Raw genomic sequence first — 22,891 nt, forward strand, 5'->3', positions numbered from 1 at the left:
GCTTCAGCGTTTGGGTGGGCGGGAGGAGAATCGAGGTGGAGGCGATTGGAGGGAAACCGAAATTTCTTCTTGCAGACACTTGATCCTTAGAAAACAGTTTGTTTCCTTCCCCACTCCCGTTTGTTTCTCCCAATTATGTGCACCCCCCCCATTATAAAGAAGTGACTCTCCTCGATGGTAAGCTTTCTTTCAAACTGAACTAGTGGAAAAATCCAATACGAAAGTAATAAATACAGCAACAAAATTATAAGGGAGGAGTGCAGCAGCTCTAGACCCTGGCACTTTTTCGGGGGTGCGGGAGGTGGGAGAGAAGCTGTGTTTAAAGGGTTTTGGCTGCAGTGAAATCACTCGCTTTTCCGGCACGGTTAAAACAAGGAAATTCAAATCGAGTGGGAACGTGATCCTCTTGCTCGCTGGCTGCGGACGCTGCGGCTTCTCGGCTGAGAGGTAACTCGGAAGACAGACGGGAGGGGCGGGGAGCGGAACCTCGGGGGTCTGAAGAAGCCCACTGAGAGTCCTCCCCTGAGCGCGGACGCGGTGGGCGGCGCTTGGGCCAAGGCTGCCGCTCACCTGGAGCTGCAGGTGGAGAGCGACAGGGGACGGCACCTTCACTGGCTTTCGGAAAAACCGACTTCTTCCGCGTCACCAGAGTTTTCACGTCTTTCCAGACATCCTGGGTTTAACCAGGAGGAGAGCCAGGTGGGCGTGAGCAACTTTGGGGCAGTCAAGCGATGGGGGCAGGGGGCCGCGGGTGGAGGGTACCTAGTGGCGTAGCCGCTGCCCTGCACCCCAAGCGGCCACCGCTTCTGCGGCTTTAAGGGAGCTGCCGAGTCCAGGCTGTGTCGCAGCAACTTTGTATCAGTCATGTCGCCCTCCTGGTGACTGACAGCCGGAATTGCCCAATGAGAAGCCAGCCTGACCCGTGCAGCGTGGAGACTCGCTTCCCTCCGGGCCAATGGGAAGGGCCCAGGGAGGCGGGATAGCAACCTGAACTTTTTATCTGGACATGTGACCGGCTTTTAAAAGGGCCGGCCCTGGAGCTGGCCCACTCCCCCTCCGGGCTTTCGCCCGCCCTCTCGAGCTCTCTCCCTCCCTACTTCGCCCGCCCTGGCCCTACCCGTGCCCCTCCTCTCCGCCCCTCCGCGCCCGGGGTGTCATTGGACTGGGAAGACGTAAGCCAACTTCAGGCCGCTCGGAGGAAACGCGTGCAGTCACCTGGGTGCAAGAGCGTTGCTGCCTCGGACTCTCCCGCTGCAGGGAGAGCGGCACTCGCTGGCCTGGATGTTGTTGGATTTAGGGGGGCTCCGCAGCAGGAGTGTCGTGGCGTTGGCAAGCGCTGCAACAGGTAGACGCCGTGAGACGGACCCTGGCCGAGGCAGGTGTGTACGGGTGCGCGGCTGGGCGCCGCTCGCCCGGGTCGGCGTGCGGCCGCGGCGCGGGAGCGTGCACTTTGCAGGGAGAAGTGGCTGCGTAATCCGGAGGCAGTCAGTAGGGTGCTGTGTGCTTGTTGTTTTGTTTTGGTTTTCCACTTTTTCTCCCCTTTGACCGCCAGAGGACTATTTTGGGAAAGTTTGGCCACTTTGGATAAATGCCCTCTAACGAGCAGCTTTCAACCGGCTTTGGCAGTGGGAGGTCTACCACCCTTCCCTTTACCCAAAGATGAATTTCGGATCGTTTTCCTTGTACAGTTTTTAAAGGACGTTTGAATAATATTTCTTTCCTCTATCAATTGCGGAAGCACCCAAATCTCAGCCGGAGGTGCAGCGGTAAAAGGGCAGTTGAAGGAGATAACAGATCCTGATGGATCCTGTATGAAAGGGGCTCTGGAAATTCGTGCATTTCCCGTTCCTTAGTATTCGCGAAACTCCTGAAAGAGATTATGCTTTCTGTGGCATCAGTTGGAATTCTAAAGGCATCCAAAAAGGAATGAGGCTTCTTTTGGTGGCATCAGTACCCTGCTACTGAATTTAGGTGCACAGCTTTTCCTAATGCATTTTAAAAGGCCAGGTTTAAATCTTAATGGTTTATGGCACCAACAGTTTTAACTATTTATTATAACAAGTTTTCAAGTAGGAAAACTTGATAGCAGACAAGTTTTTGAAACCACTTAATTTCAAATGCAGTAATTGGTCTTTAACATTTGAATTGCCATTTCTCTAAGTGCTGTTATTGATCTTATTTACATAGTAATGATAACAGCGTTCTCCGTCTGGGAAGTTCTGGGAAGTATTAATTTTATATCTGACTTCATAGCACGCTATCATGGAAATGCTTGAGGAGAGAAGTTTTTAAAAATAATCTGAAGGGGAGTTTTTTCCTTTAAGGGAGAAATAGTTTAGTTCGGGGCTTTTAGAAAGATCAGGTGGCTCAGTGAATTAGGTGAGTGAATAGAAATCAGATGTGTTCAGTTCTAACTGGTTCTCCGGCTCCCTTAGGTGACCTTGGGCTGATTTCTATCATTTACCTCATCTGTAAAAAAGAGGAACCTAGTAATAGTTATGCAGGGGGGAAGACAGCAAAATAGTTACAAACAGTGAACTTTTACAACTATGCAACTGGTGCAAATTATGAAATTCTTAAGGTTCTGTCTTTAAGATGTCATTATAGTCAAATAACTATAGAAAATGATGCATTTGAAGGGAACTATGTTTGGGGGGTAGTAAAAGTGAAAGTGTTTTCAGATAAAATATAAATTCGCAAGATTTCTTGTTAATACTCCTGAAAAAAAACTACTTCCTTGTAGAAAACAGCAATTTAACACAGTCTGTAAAATATAAAATTTTAAAGTCAGGTTTTTCCTTTGCAAAATAGTGTTTAAGAGCATATATATGACTTAAGGTAGAACTTATCAGTGCTTTTCCTTACTTTCCTTATGTGAAAGTTCCTTTATTTTTTTTGGGTGGGGGGAGGCCGTTTGCATGAAAATTAAGGGGTCCTCATTGTTTTTGTCTTTGTCCCAAGGGAGTCTCTGTTAACAGTTTCCATTTGTAAGGGAGACAAATCTGATTTTATGTAAGCTAGATTTGTATACTGGTATCTGTTTCGTCTTATACTTTAGTAACAAAACTTTCCCTTTACCATCTGGATATTAAGTTCTATGAGGATCATATTCATCAACTAATATTTTGAGTATTCACTAGTAAGTTCAGGAAATTCTGCTCCAGCCATGGTCCTTATGCCGGTTTTAAAAAGACAGCCTGGATTTCCTGGACACTGTAGGAAATAATTACCTAAACTGATCCATTTGTTTTACAGAGAAGACCAATTAAGATAATCGGGAGAATTCAGCATAAAATACTTCAATAATCATATTCTTTTAAAAACCCAGTCTTTAAAAATATTTGCAATGGAAGCATGCTGATGTCCTCCATTGTTTTGTGTTTGTTGCCAGCCTTTACTCTGTTTTCTTTGTTGAGAGGTGCATTAGGTTGGTAGATGAGAATACCTTAAACAAAGCTAATGTAATAGATTTCAGCAAAACCTTTTGCAAATTCTCTAATGATAGCCCTGTCAATAATGTGGTGAAATGCAGGCTGGTTTATGTTATTGTCAAGAGAGTTCAAGGCTAGCCAGACAGGACTTGGAAAGTTATGATCACCTGCATGATGTTAGCTGACATGGTGCTTCCTTGTAGATTGCTTTAAGATGGTTCTTGCCCGTCAGCTGTTGTAGAGATTCTCTTCAAATCTTCACATAGCCTTACGTATCCGTGGCTCCTGCTTTGAGGCAGAGTGGTGAAAAGTGTCCCTCAGCCTGCTAGTAGGTGTTCTGTGAAAAAAAGGTGCAGTAACCAAATTATTTAGAGGACTCTGGATTAAAAAGGAAACAGATTTCTGTACCGTGGAACTTCCCTGGAGTTTTAGCATGCAAATTTCCACTGTGAAACTTCAGAAAAGGCAGTGAGTGATCATGCTTTCCAAAAGACAATTTGGAGGATGAATTTTTGGGGAGGGGTCTGGATGAGGATGGCCCTTCAGACCCAGGGCAGATGGTTCTCTTGCCTGGGGGGCAAGGAGTGACACTGTAGGTGTGGGAGTGAGGAGGGGTGAGCCTGTGGAGACCTTTGGTGGGGGTGCCAAGGCAAGGGTGACTTCTGGGCATGTGGGTAGAGGGTGGTGCAGTTCACCAAGACAGAGAATGTGGGTTTAGGGACGGGGTTGGGGGTGGGGGAATGATGCACAGGTGTTCAATTTTGAACAGGAGTAGACATGTTTCTTGTGGTGTTTAATGAACTTGGACCTGAAACATCTATACGTTAGATATACATCTGTTCAAGTTTGCTATGGGGAAGACAGAATATTCTCAGGTAGAAGTAGAAGCAGGGCATAATATTTACTGGTATTTTCAACCCATGGCTACTATTAAATGGTTTTTCAGTAAGGTAGAAAAGGCCAGTATTAGCTGTTTTGGTCCCATTTCACTATATATATATTTTTTTCTTTTTTCAACTTTCATTTAGCTTTCATCCACATTAATTTTTTCAGCTGGAATTACCAGATGACCTCCTCAAACTTCGTAATTTGACTTATTTTCCACTGTTTTGTGATTTGATTTGTGATTAGGAATTTATAGAAAAATGTTCTTTAAGTAAAAGCACACTGCATGATTGGGAGATTTTAATGTCCACAAGTTACTGAGTATTGATTATGTTATAATAGTTTAACTTTCTTAAATTTGCATTATGCTGTCGTCTTGGGATGCAGTGGTAAAATTGATAAAGTTTCTGCCTTCTGGGAACTTAAAGTCTGGTGTAGAGTACAGAAAAGTAAGAGGTAATTATGATACTTGGACAATTTGGGCATTAAATTTTGTCAGTGAGCCCTGCAATATCTCATGCCAGTTTATTTAGTAGAGTCATTATATTATTTTTCCATGATAATTAATATAATTTCTGGAGCAAAAAAGCATCCTAGTCTCTTTTTAATGAGGGGAACATAGGGCAGAAGGAGATTGTGAGTGGCAAAAGTTGGTGGGGAGAGGACTGAGAGGCCTAAAGTAATATTTGTATTCAGAACTGCAGAAACTGCATCTTGTAGATCAGGACCTTTATTTGGGTCAGAGAATGTTTACACACCTGAAAGGATTTTTAAAATGCATACTTGAAGATTTTAATTGTTTTATGCATGGAAAGGCACAAATGAAGTTTTATTGAGAGTGAGTTAATTTTCTTTGAGATATGTTTCTTTAGAGCGGTGGTTTTCAAACGAGGGGTGATTTTGCACCCACCAGCCCCAGAGACATTTGTCAAGGTCTGGAGGCAGTCTGGGCTGTCACAACGGGGGAGGAGGAACGCTACTGGCATCTAGTGGGTAGGGGTCAGGGAGACTGCTGGACATCGTATGATGCGTAAGACAGATCTCAACAAAGAATTATCAGGTCCCAAATAGGGCCAAGGTTGAGATAGCTTGGTGTAGACACCTGGGATCAAATTCCAGCTCTGCTGTGTGGCTCCTGCCTCAGTTTCCCCAGTTGTATCATTTGGGATAATACTTTTGCCAGTCTTGTAGGGTTGTTTATAAGGGTAAATAAGTTAATATATGTGAAAGGCTTGTAATATGGCATTGAATGATATAATGCGTAAGAATTATATAAATATAGCCTATTATCATTATTCTACCTATGAAATAAATTTATAGAGAGAGCCAGTGAGTAAGATGGTATATGTAAAACAATCCTGTGGGCTCCCTGAGGACGGGGACTGGGCCTGTTTTGTTTATCACTGTAGATTCAGTGACTACTTGTAGGCCCAGGATGTAGCACATACTGGGTAAATATTTGTTGAATGAATGAACACATAAATTGTCAGGGCCCATCTCAAACTTCCTCCATTAACTGTTGAGACTGAAACTGGCTGTCTGTTGGGAGTCGTTTTAGCAGAAGTACCGCTAGGTCAGACTGCATGTCAGAGTCCTTGCCAGGATTGAAATACAGACTAGAGTCCTGATATTCTTAAGTTGTCCTACAGCCTCTCTGTTATCGACCAGCTTAATTAATCAGGATATGTGACTCTTCACATAATAGAGTTGATATTAAATTATCTTCATCACTAATCCATTTTAAGAAAATCTTATTGTTTTAAAAGTAATTCTTAAGTTATTTTGCCTGTGATCATTCACTTGATGACTTTATATTGGGAAATGGTAACATTAATTGCATTTCCTCGTTGTTTTTAATAAAGCCACGTATTAGATATGGAAAGCAGCTTCCATATGCTGGAAAGACTCCAAAGGCTTTGGAGTTAGAAGATTTAGTTTTAAACCTGACTTTGTCACTTATTATGCCTTTGACCTTGGGCGAGTTGCCCTCTTCACTAAGCCCTCAGTTTCCTCCTTGCCTGCCTCATGAGTCCCCAGGATTACTTTGCATATTAAATAAGTTAACATTTGTAAATACTCTTTGCAAACTCTAAAGGCTGTATTATAGCAAAGATGATTTATTGGTAAATATTCTTTGCAACCTCTAAAGGCTGTATTATAGCAAAGACGTTACTTTTATTTCCATGCAAAATAGTTTTATTGCTTCTTATATTCTGACTTCCAAATTATAGTCAAGACTGTTGTATCAGCACCTAAGAAGGTAATAATTTTAATATAACTAGAAGTATTGCTTATATTAAGTAGAATACGTATTTAGAGATCATTCCATGCAATTTCAGAATGTCTTTTAGAGTAATCTTGCTATCAAGAACTCTAATTCGGTTTTTTAATATAAATTTATTTGTTAGCTATGGAAACCAAAGGCTACCACAGTCTCCCTGAAGGTCTAGATATGGAAAGACGGTGGGGTCAAGCTTCTCAGGCTGCGGAGCATTCTTCCTCGGGACCTACAGAGCGGACCGATGAGAATAACTACATGGAGGTCGTCAACATAAGCTGTGTTTCCGGTGCTATTCCAAACAACAGTACTCAAGGAAGCAGCAAAGAAAAACAGGAACTACTCCCTTGCCTTCAGCAAGACAATAATCGGTCTGGGATTTTACCATCTGATATTAAAACCGAGCTGGAATCTAAGGAACTTTCGGCAACCGTGGCTGAGTCCATGGGCTTATACATGGATTCCGTAAGAGAGGCCGACTATGCCTATGATCAGCAGAACCCACAAGGAAGCGCGAGTCCAGCAAAGATCTATCCACACGTCGAACAGATGGTGAAATTTTACAAAGAAAATGGCCACCGTCCCTCCACTCTGGGGAACGTGAGCAGGCCCTTGAGGTCCTTCATGGCTGACTCGGGGAGCTCCGAGAACGGCGGGGTCATGCGCACCATGGTGAAGAGCCCCATCCTGGGTCACGAGAAGAGCCCCTCTGTTTGCAGCCCTCTGAATATGTCATCTTCGGGCTGCAGCCCTGCCGGCATCAGCTGTGTGTCCTCCACCTCGGCTAGCTTTGGCAGTTTCGCAGTGCACAGCCCCATCGCCCAGGGCACTCCTCTGCCGTGCTCCCCTAATGTGGAGAATCGGGGTTCCAGGTCACACAGCCCAGCCCACGCCAGCAACGTGGGCTCTCCTCTCTCCAGTCCGTTGAGTAGCATGAAATCCCCCATTTCCAGCCCCCCGAGTCACTGCAGTGTAAAATCTCCAGTCTCCAGTCCTAATAACGTCCTCCTGCGATCCTGTGTATCCAGCCCGGCAAATATCAACAACTCAAGGTGCTCTGTTTCCAGCCCTTCCAACACAAATAACAGATCCACACTGTCCAGCCCCACTGCTAGTACCGTGGGATCTATCTGTAGCCCGGGAAGCAACGCCTTCAGCTACACTGCTTCGGGCACCCCGGCTGGATCCAGTGCAGCCCGGGATGCGGTTTCTAGTCCAGACACACACGAGAAAGGTGCTCATGAGCTTCCCTTTCCTAAGACTGAGGAGGCAGAGAGTGCAGTCTCCAACGGTGTGACTGGCCAGCTTAACATCATCCAGTACATAAAGCCGGAGCCAGATGGAGCTTTTAGCAGCTCGTGTCTAGGAGGCAATAGCAAAATAAATTCTGATTCCCCATTCTCAGTACCAATAAAACAAGAATCAACCAAGCATTCGTGTTCGGGCACCTCTTTTAAAGGGAATCCAGCCGTCAACCCCTTTCCATTCATGGATGGCTCATATTTTTCCTTTATGGATGATAAAGACTATTATTCTCTATCAGGAATTTTAGGACCACCTGTGCCCGGCTTCGATGGTAACTGTGAAGGCAGTGGCTTCCCAATGGGGATAAAACAAGAACCGGATGATGGGAGCTATTACCCGGAGGCCAGCATCCCTTCATCTGCCATTGTTGGTGTGAATTCAGGTGGACAGTCCTTTCACTACAGGATTGGTGCTCAAGGTACAATATCTTTATCACGATCAGCTAGAGACCAATCTTTCCAACACTTGAGCTCCTTTCCTCCCATCAATACTTTAGTGGAGTCGTGGAAATCGCACGGTGACCTGTCATCTAGAAGTGATGGATATCCGGTCCTAGAGTACATTCCAGAAAATGTATCAAGGTAAGTGGGCCTTTTTTTCCTGTTTTGAAAATGGCTTTATAAAATGCTGAAGGTTAGCACTATCTTTATAGTTAAGAAATTTAAACACGTTTGATTTTTGTTTTCAGCATGGTCATTTAGCGCTTCTCCCTTCGCTTGTTGGTATGTTATTACTTTTTTGAAATAGAGAAACGAAAAATTCTGTGAATCTCTTAGAAAATATTTGTGTTGATTTTGAAGGAGTGTATTTAGGTGTTTTTCCCCCTCTGCATTGCCTGTTGTAGGTGTTTAGGAAAAGTTTGTTTCCTATTGTCTGTTACTATATTTACTTTAGCAAACTAGTGCTAGATTTTTTTTTTTTCTTTAGCTGTGTACGGGTTCACTAAAATTGCTTTAAATTGGTCTCTTTGTGGTCATAGTCTTTTTTTTCCCTTTAATTTTCTTTATTAACCACTTCATTGGTTGTGAAAAATGAAATGAAACCCCAAATCTGTTACCCACAAGCTCCCCACCCTCTTCATCTTTTTCTAGATTGGTTAATCGTATGCAAGTTGTGGTTTTCAGTACAAATAAATCATTTCCTTAACTCTGGAGGGCTTTTTAAAGACTCAGCACATCTAAAATTACTAAGTGGCCCGTCTTGCTTTCTTACTCATTGGAAGTGAAGTATGTCACTGCAGTTTTGAACTGGTATATTTATAACTTTTAAGATCTGCAAGAAGACATACTTTACTTACTGTAAAATACCTCTTGGCTTTCCTTCATGCAGATAGCATATTGTATATATTTAGAAAAAACAAGGAAGAGGTTTTAGATATGACTCTGAAGGGTGGTTCTACGTTATGCAATGAATACTTGCATTGGACTTTGATTCAGTACTGTGTTTATTATACGGTTGTGGTCAACGATCCCTGTATTGAACATATAAAGAATAGATTTCCTAGATATAGTTCACATGGGCATCTAGGAAGATGTGGCTGTTTTCCTTAAAAACTTATTTGGTGGGGAAAATGGCCATTCCCATTAACAAGATGTAAGGTTGACGTGTATTCCTTACTCTTTCTCCTTCGGTTTTTTACCGAAGCAAAAGGAAAAACTTTCATTTGTGCATTGTTTTCATCATCATCAACTCATACCTCGCTCCTCTTGCTTTTATAGAAGCACACATTCCATAAAGGAAATTTACACATTGTTACAGTTCTCAGTAGCATGACTAGTCAATCCTATCCTAATGCTGCCTGTCTCTCCTGAATTCTAAACTCTTTACACAAATGCTGAGGTGGCATGGTTTTCCTCAGAACCAAGCTCAGCAGGTGTTCCACTGCTAGTGCTTTGTTTTACTTTCAGAGCAGGACATTTTGCACACGATGTAGATATTTTTGTAAGTGATGTTGGTAGTAGGTTATTCAGAGCGGGGACAGCCTGGTAGTTAAGAGCATGGCTGCCCTGGTTGAAATCCCCAACCCTGCCCCTCAACTGCTTTGTGACCCTGTGCACATCCCTTCACCTTTCTGGACTTTAGTCTTCTCATCTGTAAAAAGGTAATTCAGTAGTACCCATCTCAAGGGTAGTCAAGACAATTGAGTTAATTTATGAGAAGCACAGAGTATTATATACAGTTCATTGATTGCTCTTAGCATTTAATTCAATTGTTTTCATAACCTTTAGTTTCCGTTTCCTTTAGAGTTCTGTTTTCTGCATTCTGTGAAATTCCACAGAATCTTTTAAAGAAATATGCATAGTGTAAGGAAATGTTTGTTGATAAATTCTTATGATTAAATTATTTTTTTTTATGGTTAGGCACCCTACATTTGCTACTACATTTCTATTTATGCTCTTTTACCTTTGAAGGCTATTGCTTTGGGTAATGATATTTCTGGTAGAAATACTAGAGTGATACTAGCTAAGATCAGTAATTCTCTTTTGTTTGTTCTGTATCCTATTTCTACTGTTTTAATTGTCTTTTTCACACTCAACTCATGAAGCCCCTCCTGGTGGTCTGGGGACCCATAGCCTTACATATTCGTATAAATCAGTGACCTTGAGCCTACTCTGCCTTTGTGGGAACCTGGGGTGTTGTCTGGTGTCTCTTCTTGAGCCTTCCAAAATTCTTACTGAGCTTGTTAATACAGTCAGAGGGGATTCCTTTTGTTTACATATATACCGGTATTGTGCTAGTTAATATAAGTTTTCCAAAAACAGTAATGTCAAAGCTTTAATGTTATTCAAAGTCTCTTTTAGATTACTAATTCTTTACAGCTTTTCCTGGTGAATATTATCCAAATGTATTTGTTTTGATCATTCTCAGAGTAAACTTAGATTTTTTTTTCTGGATTTCAGTCTACATGTTATAATATTTAATTTAATCTCATCCAAGCTTCATTATTGGCCTCTTCTTTTGTGTCTTTTGGACCAAATCCAACCTTTCTGCCTATGTCATAATTTATCATGATGATACCCCATTCCAGGGAATGTTGGATTAATGAATTAACGATTGTAAAGGATCCAGGCAGTGCGAAACTGCTTCTAAGTTTCATAATATCCTTTATCTTTAGGTTCAACTCTAAACTATTTTCAAGTAGATGCCGAAGTATGGTTTGGGGTTCCTGAGACCTTTTCAGGGAGGTCCACAAACTCAAAAATTGTGTATTGGTAAAAGCCATTCAAAATGGGAGACAGGGCTTCCCTGGTGGCGCAGTGGTTGAGAGTCCGCCTGCCGATGCAGGGGACACGGGTTCGTGCCCCGGTCCGGGAAGATCCCACATGCCACGGAGCGGCTGGGCCTGTGAGCCATGGCCGCTGAGCCTGCGCATCTGGAGCCTGTGCTCCGCAATGGGAGAGGCCACAACAGTGAGAGCGGCCTGCGTACCGCAAAAAAAAAAAAAAAAAAAAAAAAAAAGGAAGATAGACCAACGGTTTTAATGTAATAGTGTGTGAAAAGTTCACTGATAGAGTTTCAGATTCCATGTGGCAACTAAGCTTTAAGAAACCACTGACTCTCCATTTTCAGTGTTGTGTTAAAGAATCGTATCTGCAATGATCTGAAATGACCATTAAAATGCTCCTCCTTTTTCCAACAATGTATCAGTGTGAAGCCAGGTTTTCTTCATATGCTTGAACCAGAACACATCACCACACACTGACCACAGAAGTAGATATGAGAATCCAGCTGTCTTCTATTAAGCGAGACAGTAGACTTGCAAAACTGTAAAACAGTGCTGCTCTTTTCACTAAAGTTTTTTGTTCTGGGAAATAGTTTTTTTTTTTCACATATGCACTTTTATGTTAATGTGTGATGACTTATTTTAAATGATTTAAAAGAAATATTCGTTTTAATTTCTAATAGGGTAGATATCAGTAGATAGAAATGCAGATAAACAAAACCTCTTGTCCTCAATACATTTTAAGAGTGGAAAGGCATCCCGAGACCCAGAAGTTGAGAACTGCTGGTCTCTTCTATCCTATACACCCTTTGGAGGTTAATGCAGAAAGAGGATATTACTCTATTTGTGTTAGCTTTACTGAATGTTATGCTGAGGAAGGGGTGCCCCAGGCAGATAAGGAAAATGATTCGTATCCAGGTGAACTTGTCAAGCTGATAGAAGTGAGTGATGGCCATGGAGTGTGTGTCTGTTTCAGCCTGTGGGCGTTCTATAAGAGCGGTGACCAGAGGCACACCTGTTATCATATCCAGCGAGTGGTTTATCTGAGGGCCACACTGGAAGGTACATGATGACAAAAGCTGGATGTAAAACTCTGCGGTGGACACTGGACCTAGTTGGGTCATGCAGATGCAAGTTCCTCTGTCCGCTTGGACACAAACAAAGCTGTGACCTTGAGTGAGTGGCAACTTCTCTCGGCCCCAGTTTCTTCATTTGAAAGAAAACGAGTTGACCTAGATGCTCTGTGAGGTCTGCCAACAGCGCGACTGAGTGACTGTGTAGTTTCCTTGGAGTCGTGTACGTTAAGAATAAAAATAGAAGTATCCCTTAACATATTTGCTAGTCTGGTTTCAAGTTTATCTTACAAGTCCAGCTCTGTAGTTGCCAGGGTAGTCAGGATAGAAAAATGTCATGACCATTTACCTTTTAAAAGTAAGGGTGAGTAGGGGTGACCTGTCATTTTGCTTGGAGAAGTGGCAGGTTTTTTTTCTTTTAATCAAATCTTTCCTTTCTTAAAACTTGACACTTACACTATGAGTTTCTTGTTCTTTTGAATTTACACTATTCCTTCTGGAAACAGGGTTTTTCTGTTGACATAACATTGGGTGTTTATGGCGATGGTCATAGTCACTGATAGCATTGTAACACAGTGCTACCATTGACTTAGACTTTTCGAATATAAAGTTCACTGTTTCAAAGGGCACGTTCTGGTAGTTTTCAAGACAAGTAATCAGGAATTTATCTTAATATATGCTGAACTTTTTTTCCACGATAGGAGGAAACAATTTAGTGATAACCTACAGTTGTTTTCAAAATTTTTCAGTGGTCCCTGGAGTTTTTCGAAACCCATCTTCCATAATAAGTCAAAACCTTCAGAATTCAAGGAGTTTGTTACAAAGTTTGCCATGTCTCTTGGTAAGCTTTGTAAATAAACCGCTGAGATATAAGTAACTTCATGTAGTGCAAAGCATGAAAGAATAATGGGTTTTGGAGGGGAAAGATTGACTGATTATTGGTGCTTACCATAATAAATCCATTACAGAATTACTTAGGTCATTTGGAAATGAAAACATGGAACTTTCTTTTTCTTATTTGTCTTATAATATTTTGATTTTGAAATTGCTAGTGTGCCTAGAATTTCTCCAGGTTAGTGTTCTAAATAGTATTTTTATAAATATTTAGAAGGAGACTTGCTTCTTCTGATGATTCATTCACCTTCATTATTTATGGTATTTCTGGTAGAAGTGGTGATAAGTTTATTGGAGAAAAAAAACCCTATTCCTTTTTAATAAACAAATCAGTATGTACTGCCCTTCTATACATTTTGCTTTTCACCTCCTTGATTTATATGTCAGTATGTCCACCTTTTATCGTCTGAAGTGTTAGTATATTTAGAACTGTTTATTTCATACTTTAAAAATAAAGTGGAGGTAAAAGCCCTGGTTTCAGTTAAATAAACTCAAATTATTTAACTTAAGGCAGTTCTCATACATACCAGTGACATGATGAAACTAGGGCCTGGAGAGTTATCATTTATGGATTTGATGCCTTTTGCAATATTGAAATTCTGGGTGTGCCTGACCTTTTCTATCCTTGTAATGTTTACAGTAAGAGAAGATGTTATATTGATCACCAGTAATTTAGGAGTAATACTTCACTTCCCCTGATGTCCTTTATTTTTTTCTCCAAAATAATACTTATTTTCCCAGGCTTTCAACTATTGCTGTAGTTTCATACAGCTCACCTACTGATAAAATTTCAGCTCTGCTTCTAAATAATTGATCGTTTCCTTTCATTTACCAAATTCAAATTGAGAGAAAAATACTGATTTCTTGGATCCATTTAAATGTAGCCATTAAGTTGTATATTTTTGTGGACTGCATTCCAAAATTTATTAGTGAAAATCCAAGAAATATAAGTGTGTTAAATGGATAGTGTCATCTTAAATTTTAGAATTTCTAGTTTTAAACTTGTCAAGTCTAGGCTTTGTTTTCATTTTTAAGAGTTTTATTTTGTTCTTTATATAGTAAGGTAATGACGAAGTTAAAATGTAATTTTATGTAAGCACGTGTTACTTAATTGATGCTCTGAAAAACCTCTGGATTTATGATTGTTAGTGGTATGGCCAAGGCCAAAATTTCTATGTAGAAAAGAGGTAGAAATTGCTTATATTTTATGCAAGACATAGAACACTCTAGCCCAGGAAGGAAAAGAGGACAAACAAAAAGTAATCTGAATACTTAACAAAGTTAATACCCTGGGGAGAGAGTGTGAGCTAATAACTGGCCATCTGAATTCGCAGCTCTGGCCATGACTTAATGTTATCAGTGATGACCTCTTCATTGGCATGTATCCTCACCTTATATATTAGGAGCTGCCGAAACAAATATCCAAAAATTGTGACCTGAAACACAAAGAAACAAGGTTTGTAATGGGCAAAATCAACTTCGGGTGTTCCGACAGGGAAGGATCTGGGCGCGTCTTGGAAAATGAGGAGATGGGGGTATGGTGATCACAGTTGGTATTTATCCTTAGTCTTGAAAAGTTTGCTGGGGATCGGGGGGCACTTCCTGGTGGAAGGAGTTACGTGGGCAAACCCCTGACAGGCAGAAAACACTGAGTGTGGTCCAGCTGTATGGCTGGCTGTGATATGGGGAATTGGGGGAAAGAGGAAGAGCCTAGTTGGAACTAGAAGCCAGTGGAACTTGGAAGTCACACTAAGAAGTTTGCACTTAATTTGGCAGGTAATGAGGAGTTCCTGAAATGTTGGAGCAGGCAAGCAGCCTGAGCTGAAGTACACTTGGGTAAAACCTTAATTAGGCAGTGGTAGTAGGGTGGATTGGAGCGTAAAGGGCCTTGTTAAGAAGTTATTGCAACAGTGCAGGAGGATGGGAACTGGAATCTCTGGAGCAAGGATGTCGGGGGTAATGGAAAAAAGGGGCAGATATGACATATTCCAGAAGAAGACTTTGTAGTAGTTGATTTTTTAATAAAATTTTTATTTTGAAATAATAACAGACTTAGGAAGATCATGGGGGAACCATTACAAAGAATGATAAACAAGGACACATGTACACAATACAGCCATCAAAATTCAGAAAATAACCTTAAGTTACTGACATCTTGATTCTGGTTTTGCCAGTTGTGCCCATAATGTCTTTCATAGTGAAAGCACCCCGGTGCAGAATTGTATTTTGTTCTTTTTAGCTGTCATGACTCTTTAGTCTCCTTCAGTCTGGGAAAGTTCCTCACTCTTCTCTAGATTTCTTGACTTTACAGTACTTTAGGGCAGTAAAGGCCAGCACTTCAGTAGAAAGTCCCTGATTTGGGTTTGTCCTCTGTTTCCTCATGATTTGATTTGGGTATCGCCCCCTTGTCAGGCGTATCACAGAAGGGATGTAGCATCCTTCCTCCTTGCTTCCTATCACATGCCAAGCCGTTTCCCTTCGTGCCTTTACAGTTCATCTGCAGCGTTTTATCCAGGTGCTGTCTGCCAGGCTTCTCCACGGTGAAGTTACTCTTTTCCCTTTGCAATTAGGAGCTATTTGGGGGAGTGGTACTTTGAAGTTGTATAAACATCCCAATCTTCATCGCACTTTGCTTATTCATTAAGTTATCGATATCTTTATGGCATCATTGTTTCTTCTTTTCTGCAGTGAGTTATAGCCTGTTACTGCCCTTATTTTTGAGGTTCAAACTGCTCCTCAAACAATTGGGAGCCCATTCCAGCTGGTTTCCGTGACCTTTTGCCACGTTCCCATCATTTCTCTGAGTGCTTCCTTGCTTTAGGCCCATCTTGTACTTTTCCTGCCCCAGTCCTGGAGCCAGCCCTTTCTGCAAGGAGTGCCCCACCATGCCTGCAGACACCCTCCTCTCCTCTGTGACTGGAGTCTAACTCTGCATCCTGGGTCACAGGGCCACACCCCCACTGGATGCCCTCCTCCACCACTCGGGCGCTGACTCCCGCTGCTGGGTTCTGAGACCCGGCACTAGGCCAGGTGAGCACATGGATGCCCCCCTCCCCCTCTGTTGGGACTCTCTGCATGGGGGGGCTGCCCCCCCAGTGGGCCACCATAGCCATCCACACCCTAGCCCCCAGTGTGGAGCTCTGCCATGCTATGTCTGGCCTAATGGCTTTAGGACTAAATCACTAAGGAAGGGCAGGAGAGGAGTTGATATTTGAGTGGAAAGGATGTGGAAAATCAGTGAAAACTCACAGGTTGTCAGCTTGACCATCATGGAGGGGGGTGAGCAATTAAGAGAAACGGAGAGGTCGAGAAGAAGTGATGATTTATCTTGGTTGCCTGAGTTTTACGTTCCAGAGAGGTGGGAATGCTGGTGTGGGAGTATGGGAGGCCTCTTCACAGACATGGCAGTGCAGGGGGCAGCGTGGGTGCTAGCCAAGGAGAGAAGGCATACATGACTCAAGTATCGTCTACAGTGCCTTCTCTGGGAGTTTGGAGGAAAAGTACCCCAGTAGATGAGCAACACCTGCTAATAAAGGCCACAGGAGTTGTTTTGACAGTCAAGATAGTGCGGACTCCTGGATGCCAAGGGAGGAATAACGTTGTCTTGGAATTTCCAAATTAGAAGGGCCCTAAGTCTGTCTATAAATCCAGCCCTCTACGGGCACAGATACTGAAACTGAGGCTGAGAGAGACTGTATGCCTCTTCCGGTCTCAAAGTAGTTAGTAACAGAGCTTTCCTTCCAGTGGGAGAGGGGGGTTCAAAACCCGATGGGAGGGCTTCCCTGGTGGCGCAGTGGTTGAGAGTCTGCCTGCCGATGCAGGGGACACGGGTTCGTGCCCCGGTCCGGGAAGATCCCACGTGCCGCGGGGCGGCTGGGCCCGTGAGCCATGGCCGCTGAGCCTGCGCGTCCGGAGCCTGTGCTCCGCGACGGGAGAGGCCACAACAGTGAGAGGCCCGCGTACCGCCAAAAACAAAACAAAACCAAACAAAACCCGATGGGAGGGCTGAGGAGGCCAGGAATTAGGCCGAATAGTTGGAGCTGGTGGCTTTTCAGGAAGGAATTCTGTAGAGCGGTGGGAATGGGACCCAGTCTGTGATTGACTGAGGAATAAGTTAGCAATGAAGAAGAGAAACCTGTGGGTGTGGGGACAGTGCTTACGCTTTGGTGGTAAAGGGAGAGGAGTCGAAGGGAGAGACGTTGGCAGAAAGACACAGCAGGATTGGAGAAAGGACAGGTAAGTCCTTTGTTGGACAGGTAAGGTCTAAAGAGGGCAGTGGACCTGTGCTGAGATTGAGGTTGAAAACGTCACAGGGAGGGAAGATGCTTGATGGGGGGCCGTGTCCCAGGAAGACGAGGGCAGAAGTGAGACTGTCGTTAGCCTACGGTCAGATATTTAACTGCTGGCTCGAACCCACAGGTGGAGGCAGTTGCTGGTAGCCGGTGTCACCGTTTTATAGACCTGGAAACTGAGACTTAAGCCTGTGAAAGAGATCCATCTAAGGCCACAGAGCTAAGGTAGATGAAGAAACAAACACTTGAGCTAGAGAAGACGAAAGCTGAATGTCCTGGAATAAGCAGATGGGTCTTTTAACGAGCGTAAATCAGATTGGGTGGCTGACCTAAAGCCCTCTGGCCGCATCTCATTGCAAGCAGCGCAAAGTAACTTAGGGTCTGTAAAGCACTGAGTTACCAGGCCCCTGACGATTTTATTTAGTATGTTTCCTCCTTGCTCATTTCCCACACTGATCTTTCTGGGGCTCAGACAGCCAAGCTCCCTTCCTTCTTGGGGGCCTCTGCTTGCTGGTCCCTCTGGCAAGAAGGCTCTGCCTTCAGATTTTGGTTTCCTGTCCCTCGTCACTCAGGATTAGCTCAAATGTCACCCTCTCAAAGAGGCCTTCCCTGACCATTCTATTTAAAGTGATGACACCCCCCTCCTCTAACACATCATCCTCTTTTGTTGTCTTCATAGCACACACCTGTCAGAAATTATCTGCGTTTACTTCACTTCCCTAATTAGAATGTCAGCTTCCTGAGAGCAGGGACCTTAGCTGTCCTGTTTTACCAGTACGTTCGCCATACCTAAAACAGTGCCAGGTACGCTGTGGATGTTCAGTAAATCTTGATGGACTGAGTGCCTTGGTTAGCAGAGGGACTTGGGGTGATGAGGTAAGTGTTGGTGATTGGGTAAGACTGATAAAATTATTGTTAAATAATAGTGGAGTTCTACTGGGTTTAGCAAAAATTCTTGTGACCTCTATCAGCATATTTTTTAAGGACTTTCACAAAATAAGCAACAGATGCTCTTCTTATTTTTTCTAATCTCAGCATCATAGAGGAGTTGGTAAGGGTGTATTCCAGGCTCTATGGTGACATTCTTAGTCTTCATTATGAGGTCATTTATTTAATTTTAATTTATAAACAGTGAAATGTTCTCTTTTTGGTGTACAGTTCTGTGAGTTTTGCCAAATGCAGAATCAGGTAACCACTGCCCACTCAAGATACAGAACAGTTCTATCACCCACTGAAATACCCTTGTGTTGCCCCTTCCCAGTTCAGCCCCTCTCCTTACTGTCAAACCATGGTGACCATTTATGTGTTCCCCATCCCTGTAGTTTTGTTTTCTCTAGATTGTCATATAAATGGAATCATACTTTATACAGTCTTTTGATTCTTGGTCCTTTCATTTAGCATAGTGCATTTGAGATTCATCGGTGGTATTGCAGGCACCAATAGTTAGTTTCTGTTAGTGCTGAGTGATATTCCATCTGTGGCCACACGATTATTTGTCCATCTGTTCACCTGTTGATGGACATTTAGGTTGTTTCCAGTTTGGGCTGTTAACAGATAAAGCTACTGTACATATTCACGTGCAAATCTCTGTAGGGATGTTTACTGCCTTTTTTCATCGGTAAATACCTACAAGTAAAATGGCTAGGCCATATAGTATCAAAAGATGTAGGTTTAATTTTTAAGAAAGTATGAACTATTTCCCACCAAAGTGATTGTACTAGTTTACATTCCCACCAGCAGTGTGTGAGTTCTGGTTCCATTACATCCTTGCCAACACTTGGGAGGGTCAGTCTTTTTAATTTTAGGCATGATAACAGTACTGATAACTTATTGCGGTTTAAATTGGTATTTCTCTAATGCTTACATGATACTGTACATCTTTTCAGGTGTTACTTGCCATCCATACGCCTTCTTTTCATGGCTGTTAACTCTTTTGCCCATTTTAAAAAGATGTTTCCCCTTTCTTCTTCTTTTTTTTTTTTTTTGTCTTGCCACGTGGCATGTAGGATCCCAGTTCCTCATCCAGGGATCAAACCTGTGCCCCCCGCAGTGGAAGCATGGGGTCTTAACCACTGGACTGCCAGGGCAGTCCTCTCTTTTGCCCATTTTTATTGGGTGGTTTTCATCTTTTTGAGTTCTGCTATCAGTGTATTTTAAGATAAGCTTTTTGATAGAAAACCTAGAACTAAGAGAGAAATAGCTTAAAAATTCTGTGTTGGCAGCGGGAAAAATACCAGGCAACTCTCGAATTATTTAGTACCTACTGTGTTCTTAATGTGGGGGAAGATACCAAATGAATATGAAGCAAACCAAGTGTCTCCCCTGTATTCCCATCTAGCTGAGAGAGAGGACTCACCTGAGTTTATATAGCCCTTCTTTTGGTTGTTCCCTAGTTACGTGTTTGGTCTGTTACCGAAGATGAGAAAAGGAGGAGTCTTATGTGGGCTAGAATAGTGAAGGAGAGCCTCATACAGGAGGTGAGATTTCAGCTGAAGTCTGAAGATTGGCGGTCTTTGGGGAGGAGTAGAGAGGTGTCACAGGAAGAAGGAAAAGCACAGGTCATGTGTGTGGGCACAGGACAAACAAGGGCTGCTTGGAGGGGTTTAGTGGTAGTTGGGGAAAACTAGACTATAGAAATCTGTGAATGTGAAAAAGAAGTGCTTCGTACTTTTAATATAGTGCTCGTAAACATTAAAAAATTTTTTTTATTGTGCTAAAGGTTACATAATAGAAAACATACTATTTTAACCATATTTAACTGTACAGTTCAGTGCCACTGAGTACATTCACGTTGTTGTGCAACTCTCACCATCATCCAATCTCCCGAATTTTTCACCTTCCCAAACTGAAACTCTGTCCCCATGAAATAATTTTCTTTAAATCTAGGAATGACCTAAGAGGATAGAGAGGTCCATCCGGTAAGGGAGATAGAAAATAGTGACAGAAACAAATTTTAAAAAGCAACGGAGAGGCTATCATATTGGTAATTCAGGCTGAGTGGTTGGAATGGTGAGCAAGGGATAAATATTAGAGACAGTTTATGGGAAGAAGTCATTGAAGATCAGATTATCTGACCCAAAGCCTGTTTCTTTCCCACTCTACTCCCAAGCCATGTGTGTTAACAGCCCCACAAAAAGTAGATTGCCAAAGAGCATAGGGAAGAAAAATGCAGAGTTTTATAGTAACAAGGAGAGAATTTCTGCGTAATTATGACTCTTAAGAGAAAAGGAGCAGAATAGTTTTGTTATTTGGATGAAGGTAAAACCCGATAATTTCGATACCAAAATAGAATACTTTTTATTAGACTTGGGGAAAAAACGCCCCCAGGGAAATGGAAACAGGAAGAACCAGCTCCTGGTTTAACAAAGTTGGAAAGCAAACTGGTGAAAGATTATGTAAATCAATTAGAAATAGTGACATATGGAATTCTGATTTGCATACAAAGATATAAAGGAACAGAAGAATCTCAGCTCCTTGGGAAGTCCATTTATTTTGTGCTCAAGTATCTGGTGTTTGAATTCGCAGGGCTCTTTCCAAAAGTGGAATTGTGCTGATTTTCCTTCATCACGTGGTAGAGTTTGTATTTACTTAAAAAAATACTTTTCTGATAAGTTTGAGGTGAGAGTCCAAGTGCAGAGTTTGAGAATGTAGGGATGTGATGGGAGCAGATATTCTTTTATTTACTCCAGTTCGGATTTTCACTGTATTTTTTGAAATGGAAATTGTGTTCAGAGAGGCTTTTTTTCTTGGAAACTTGAAGGTATGGCTGAAGAATTTCTGGTCGTACGATACAAAGTATTTTTTTCTCCATCTCTCTGTCATTTTCAGACCCAGCCGAGGTAAGTGTACATGTGAAGTATTCCTTTGAGACCTCTGGAAGCATTTGAGTTTCTGTATGTGGCAGAAATATGATAATTTTGTTGACATATACCCTGTATTTTGGACTTGGTTGCTATGATTCAGGTGAAAACAGCACTTTCCCCTCCTAAGTACTGTTTTTTAGGGAACTGAAGAAATTGACAGAGGCCTGGAGTAGGGGAAAGAGGAGTTACAAACACAGCAACATTGTCATGATGAAAATCTAAAGCAGATTGCGCTTATATTTACATGACTTCTGAAACGTTTAGCTCCATGGGTAGTTCTTAAATGTCCCTGTTTTTGAGCTAATGTTCATTTACAAGCCAAAGATTTTTATAAGAGGGTATAATTACATGAACTGTGCATTTTTTTGAAGATTAATTTGTCACCAGTACCCGAGGATGGAAGAAGTAAAGAATAGAAATCTAAGTGTTGAACGTGGTCTAGCCTCTACGATTTCATAACACTGATGAAATATGCTTTTTTAAGAATTTTGATTCTTGCCAATTCTACTCTAGCAGCAATTATCAAATTTAGTATTATGAGGGTTTTAAGGAAAGTAGACATAAAACAAATGTTAAGAAATCAATGTTTTATTTAATATGGAAAATGACTACATTTCCATGACTGTGTTAGAGTCCCTACACAGTCAGTCTCCTCCAGACCCAGACATGTAACTGATGCAGAGCTCGCTAACCCCGAGTTATTTAAGGCTTTTAATCAATGAAGAATGATAAAAGTTTGCTTGTCATACTATTCTTAGACAGTGTTGATATTTCAGCTGCTTGGCTTTAAAAGGGGGTACCCTTCCCTGATCCTTAGCCCAAGAGAGACTATGCAAGACAGAAAACATGGAGGTTTTTTAAAAAGGCATTTGCTGCTACCTATAAGTAACTAAATGAAATACCAATTCTGTTTACTGAACACCATGGAATCTATAACAACAATGTACATTAAAAACACTTACTTGGAAGTCTACAAATAATAAATCCTGGAGAGTGTGTGGAGAAAAAGGAACCCTCCTACACTGTTGGTGGGAATTTAAGTTGGTGCAGCTACTATGGAGAGCAGTATGGAGGTTCCTCAGAAAACTAAAAACAGAATTACCATATGATCCAGCAGTCCCACTCCTGGGCATATATCTGCAGAAAACTCTATTTCAAAAAAATACATGCACCCCAGTGTTCACTGCAGCACCATTTACAATAGCCAAGACATGGAAGCAACGTAAATGTCCATCGACAGATGAATGGATAAAGAAGATGTGGCGTGTGTGTATGTGTGTGTGTGTATACACACACATGTATATATACATATATATATATATAAAATGGAATATTACTCAGCCATAAAAATGAAATAATGCCATTTGCAGCAACATGGATGGACTTAGTATGATAATCTATAAGTGAAGTAAATCAGACAGAGAAAGACAAATATATGATATCACTTATATGTGGAATCTAAAAAACATACAAATGAACTTATTTACAAAACAGAAATAGACTCACAGACATAGAAAACAAACTTATGGTTACCAAAGGGGAAAGGGGGGGCAGAGAGGGATAAATTAAGAGTTTGGGATTAACAGATACACACTACTGTATGTAAAATAGATAACCAACAAGGACCTACTGCATAGCACGGGGAAC

At 42.0% G+C, this 22,891-nt stretch overlaps 1 protein-coding gene across 2 annotated transcripts in view; it reads left to right on the forward strand.

Moving 5' to 3' along the window:
• Positions 1–857: 857 nt before the first annotated feature.
• NR3C2 (nuclear receptor subfamily 3 group C member 2) overlaps positions 858–22,891 on the forward strand; it is a 367,456-nt gene continuing 345,422 nt past the window's right edge. The window contains exons 1-2 of one of the 2 annotated variants that reach the window (XM_067736718.1): positions 858–1,379; positions 6,725–8,480. In XM_067736718.1, coding sequence (XP_067592819.1) covers positions 6,727–8,480 — 1,754 coding nt within the window. In that variant the 5' untranslated portion in view covers positions 858–1,379; positions 6,725–6,726. The remainder of the gene's footprint in view (positions 1,380–6,724; positions 8,481–22,891) is intronic. The other variant, XM_067736719.1, reaches the window with a different exon arrangement.

Source organism: Pseudorca crassidens, chromosome 4 (genome assembly GCF_039906515.1).
Source record: "Pseudorca crassidens isolate mPseCra1 chromosome 4, mPseCra1.hap1, whole genome shotgun sequence".
Taxonomy (NCBI): domain Eukaryota; kingdom Metazoa; phylum Chordata; class Mammalia; order Artiodactyla; family Delphinidae; genus Pseudorca; species Pseudorca crassidens.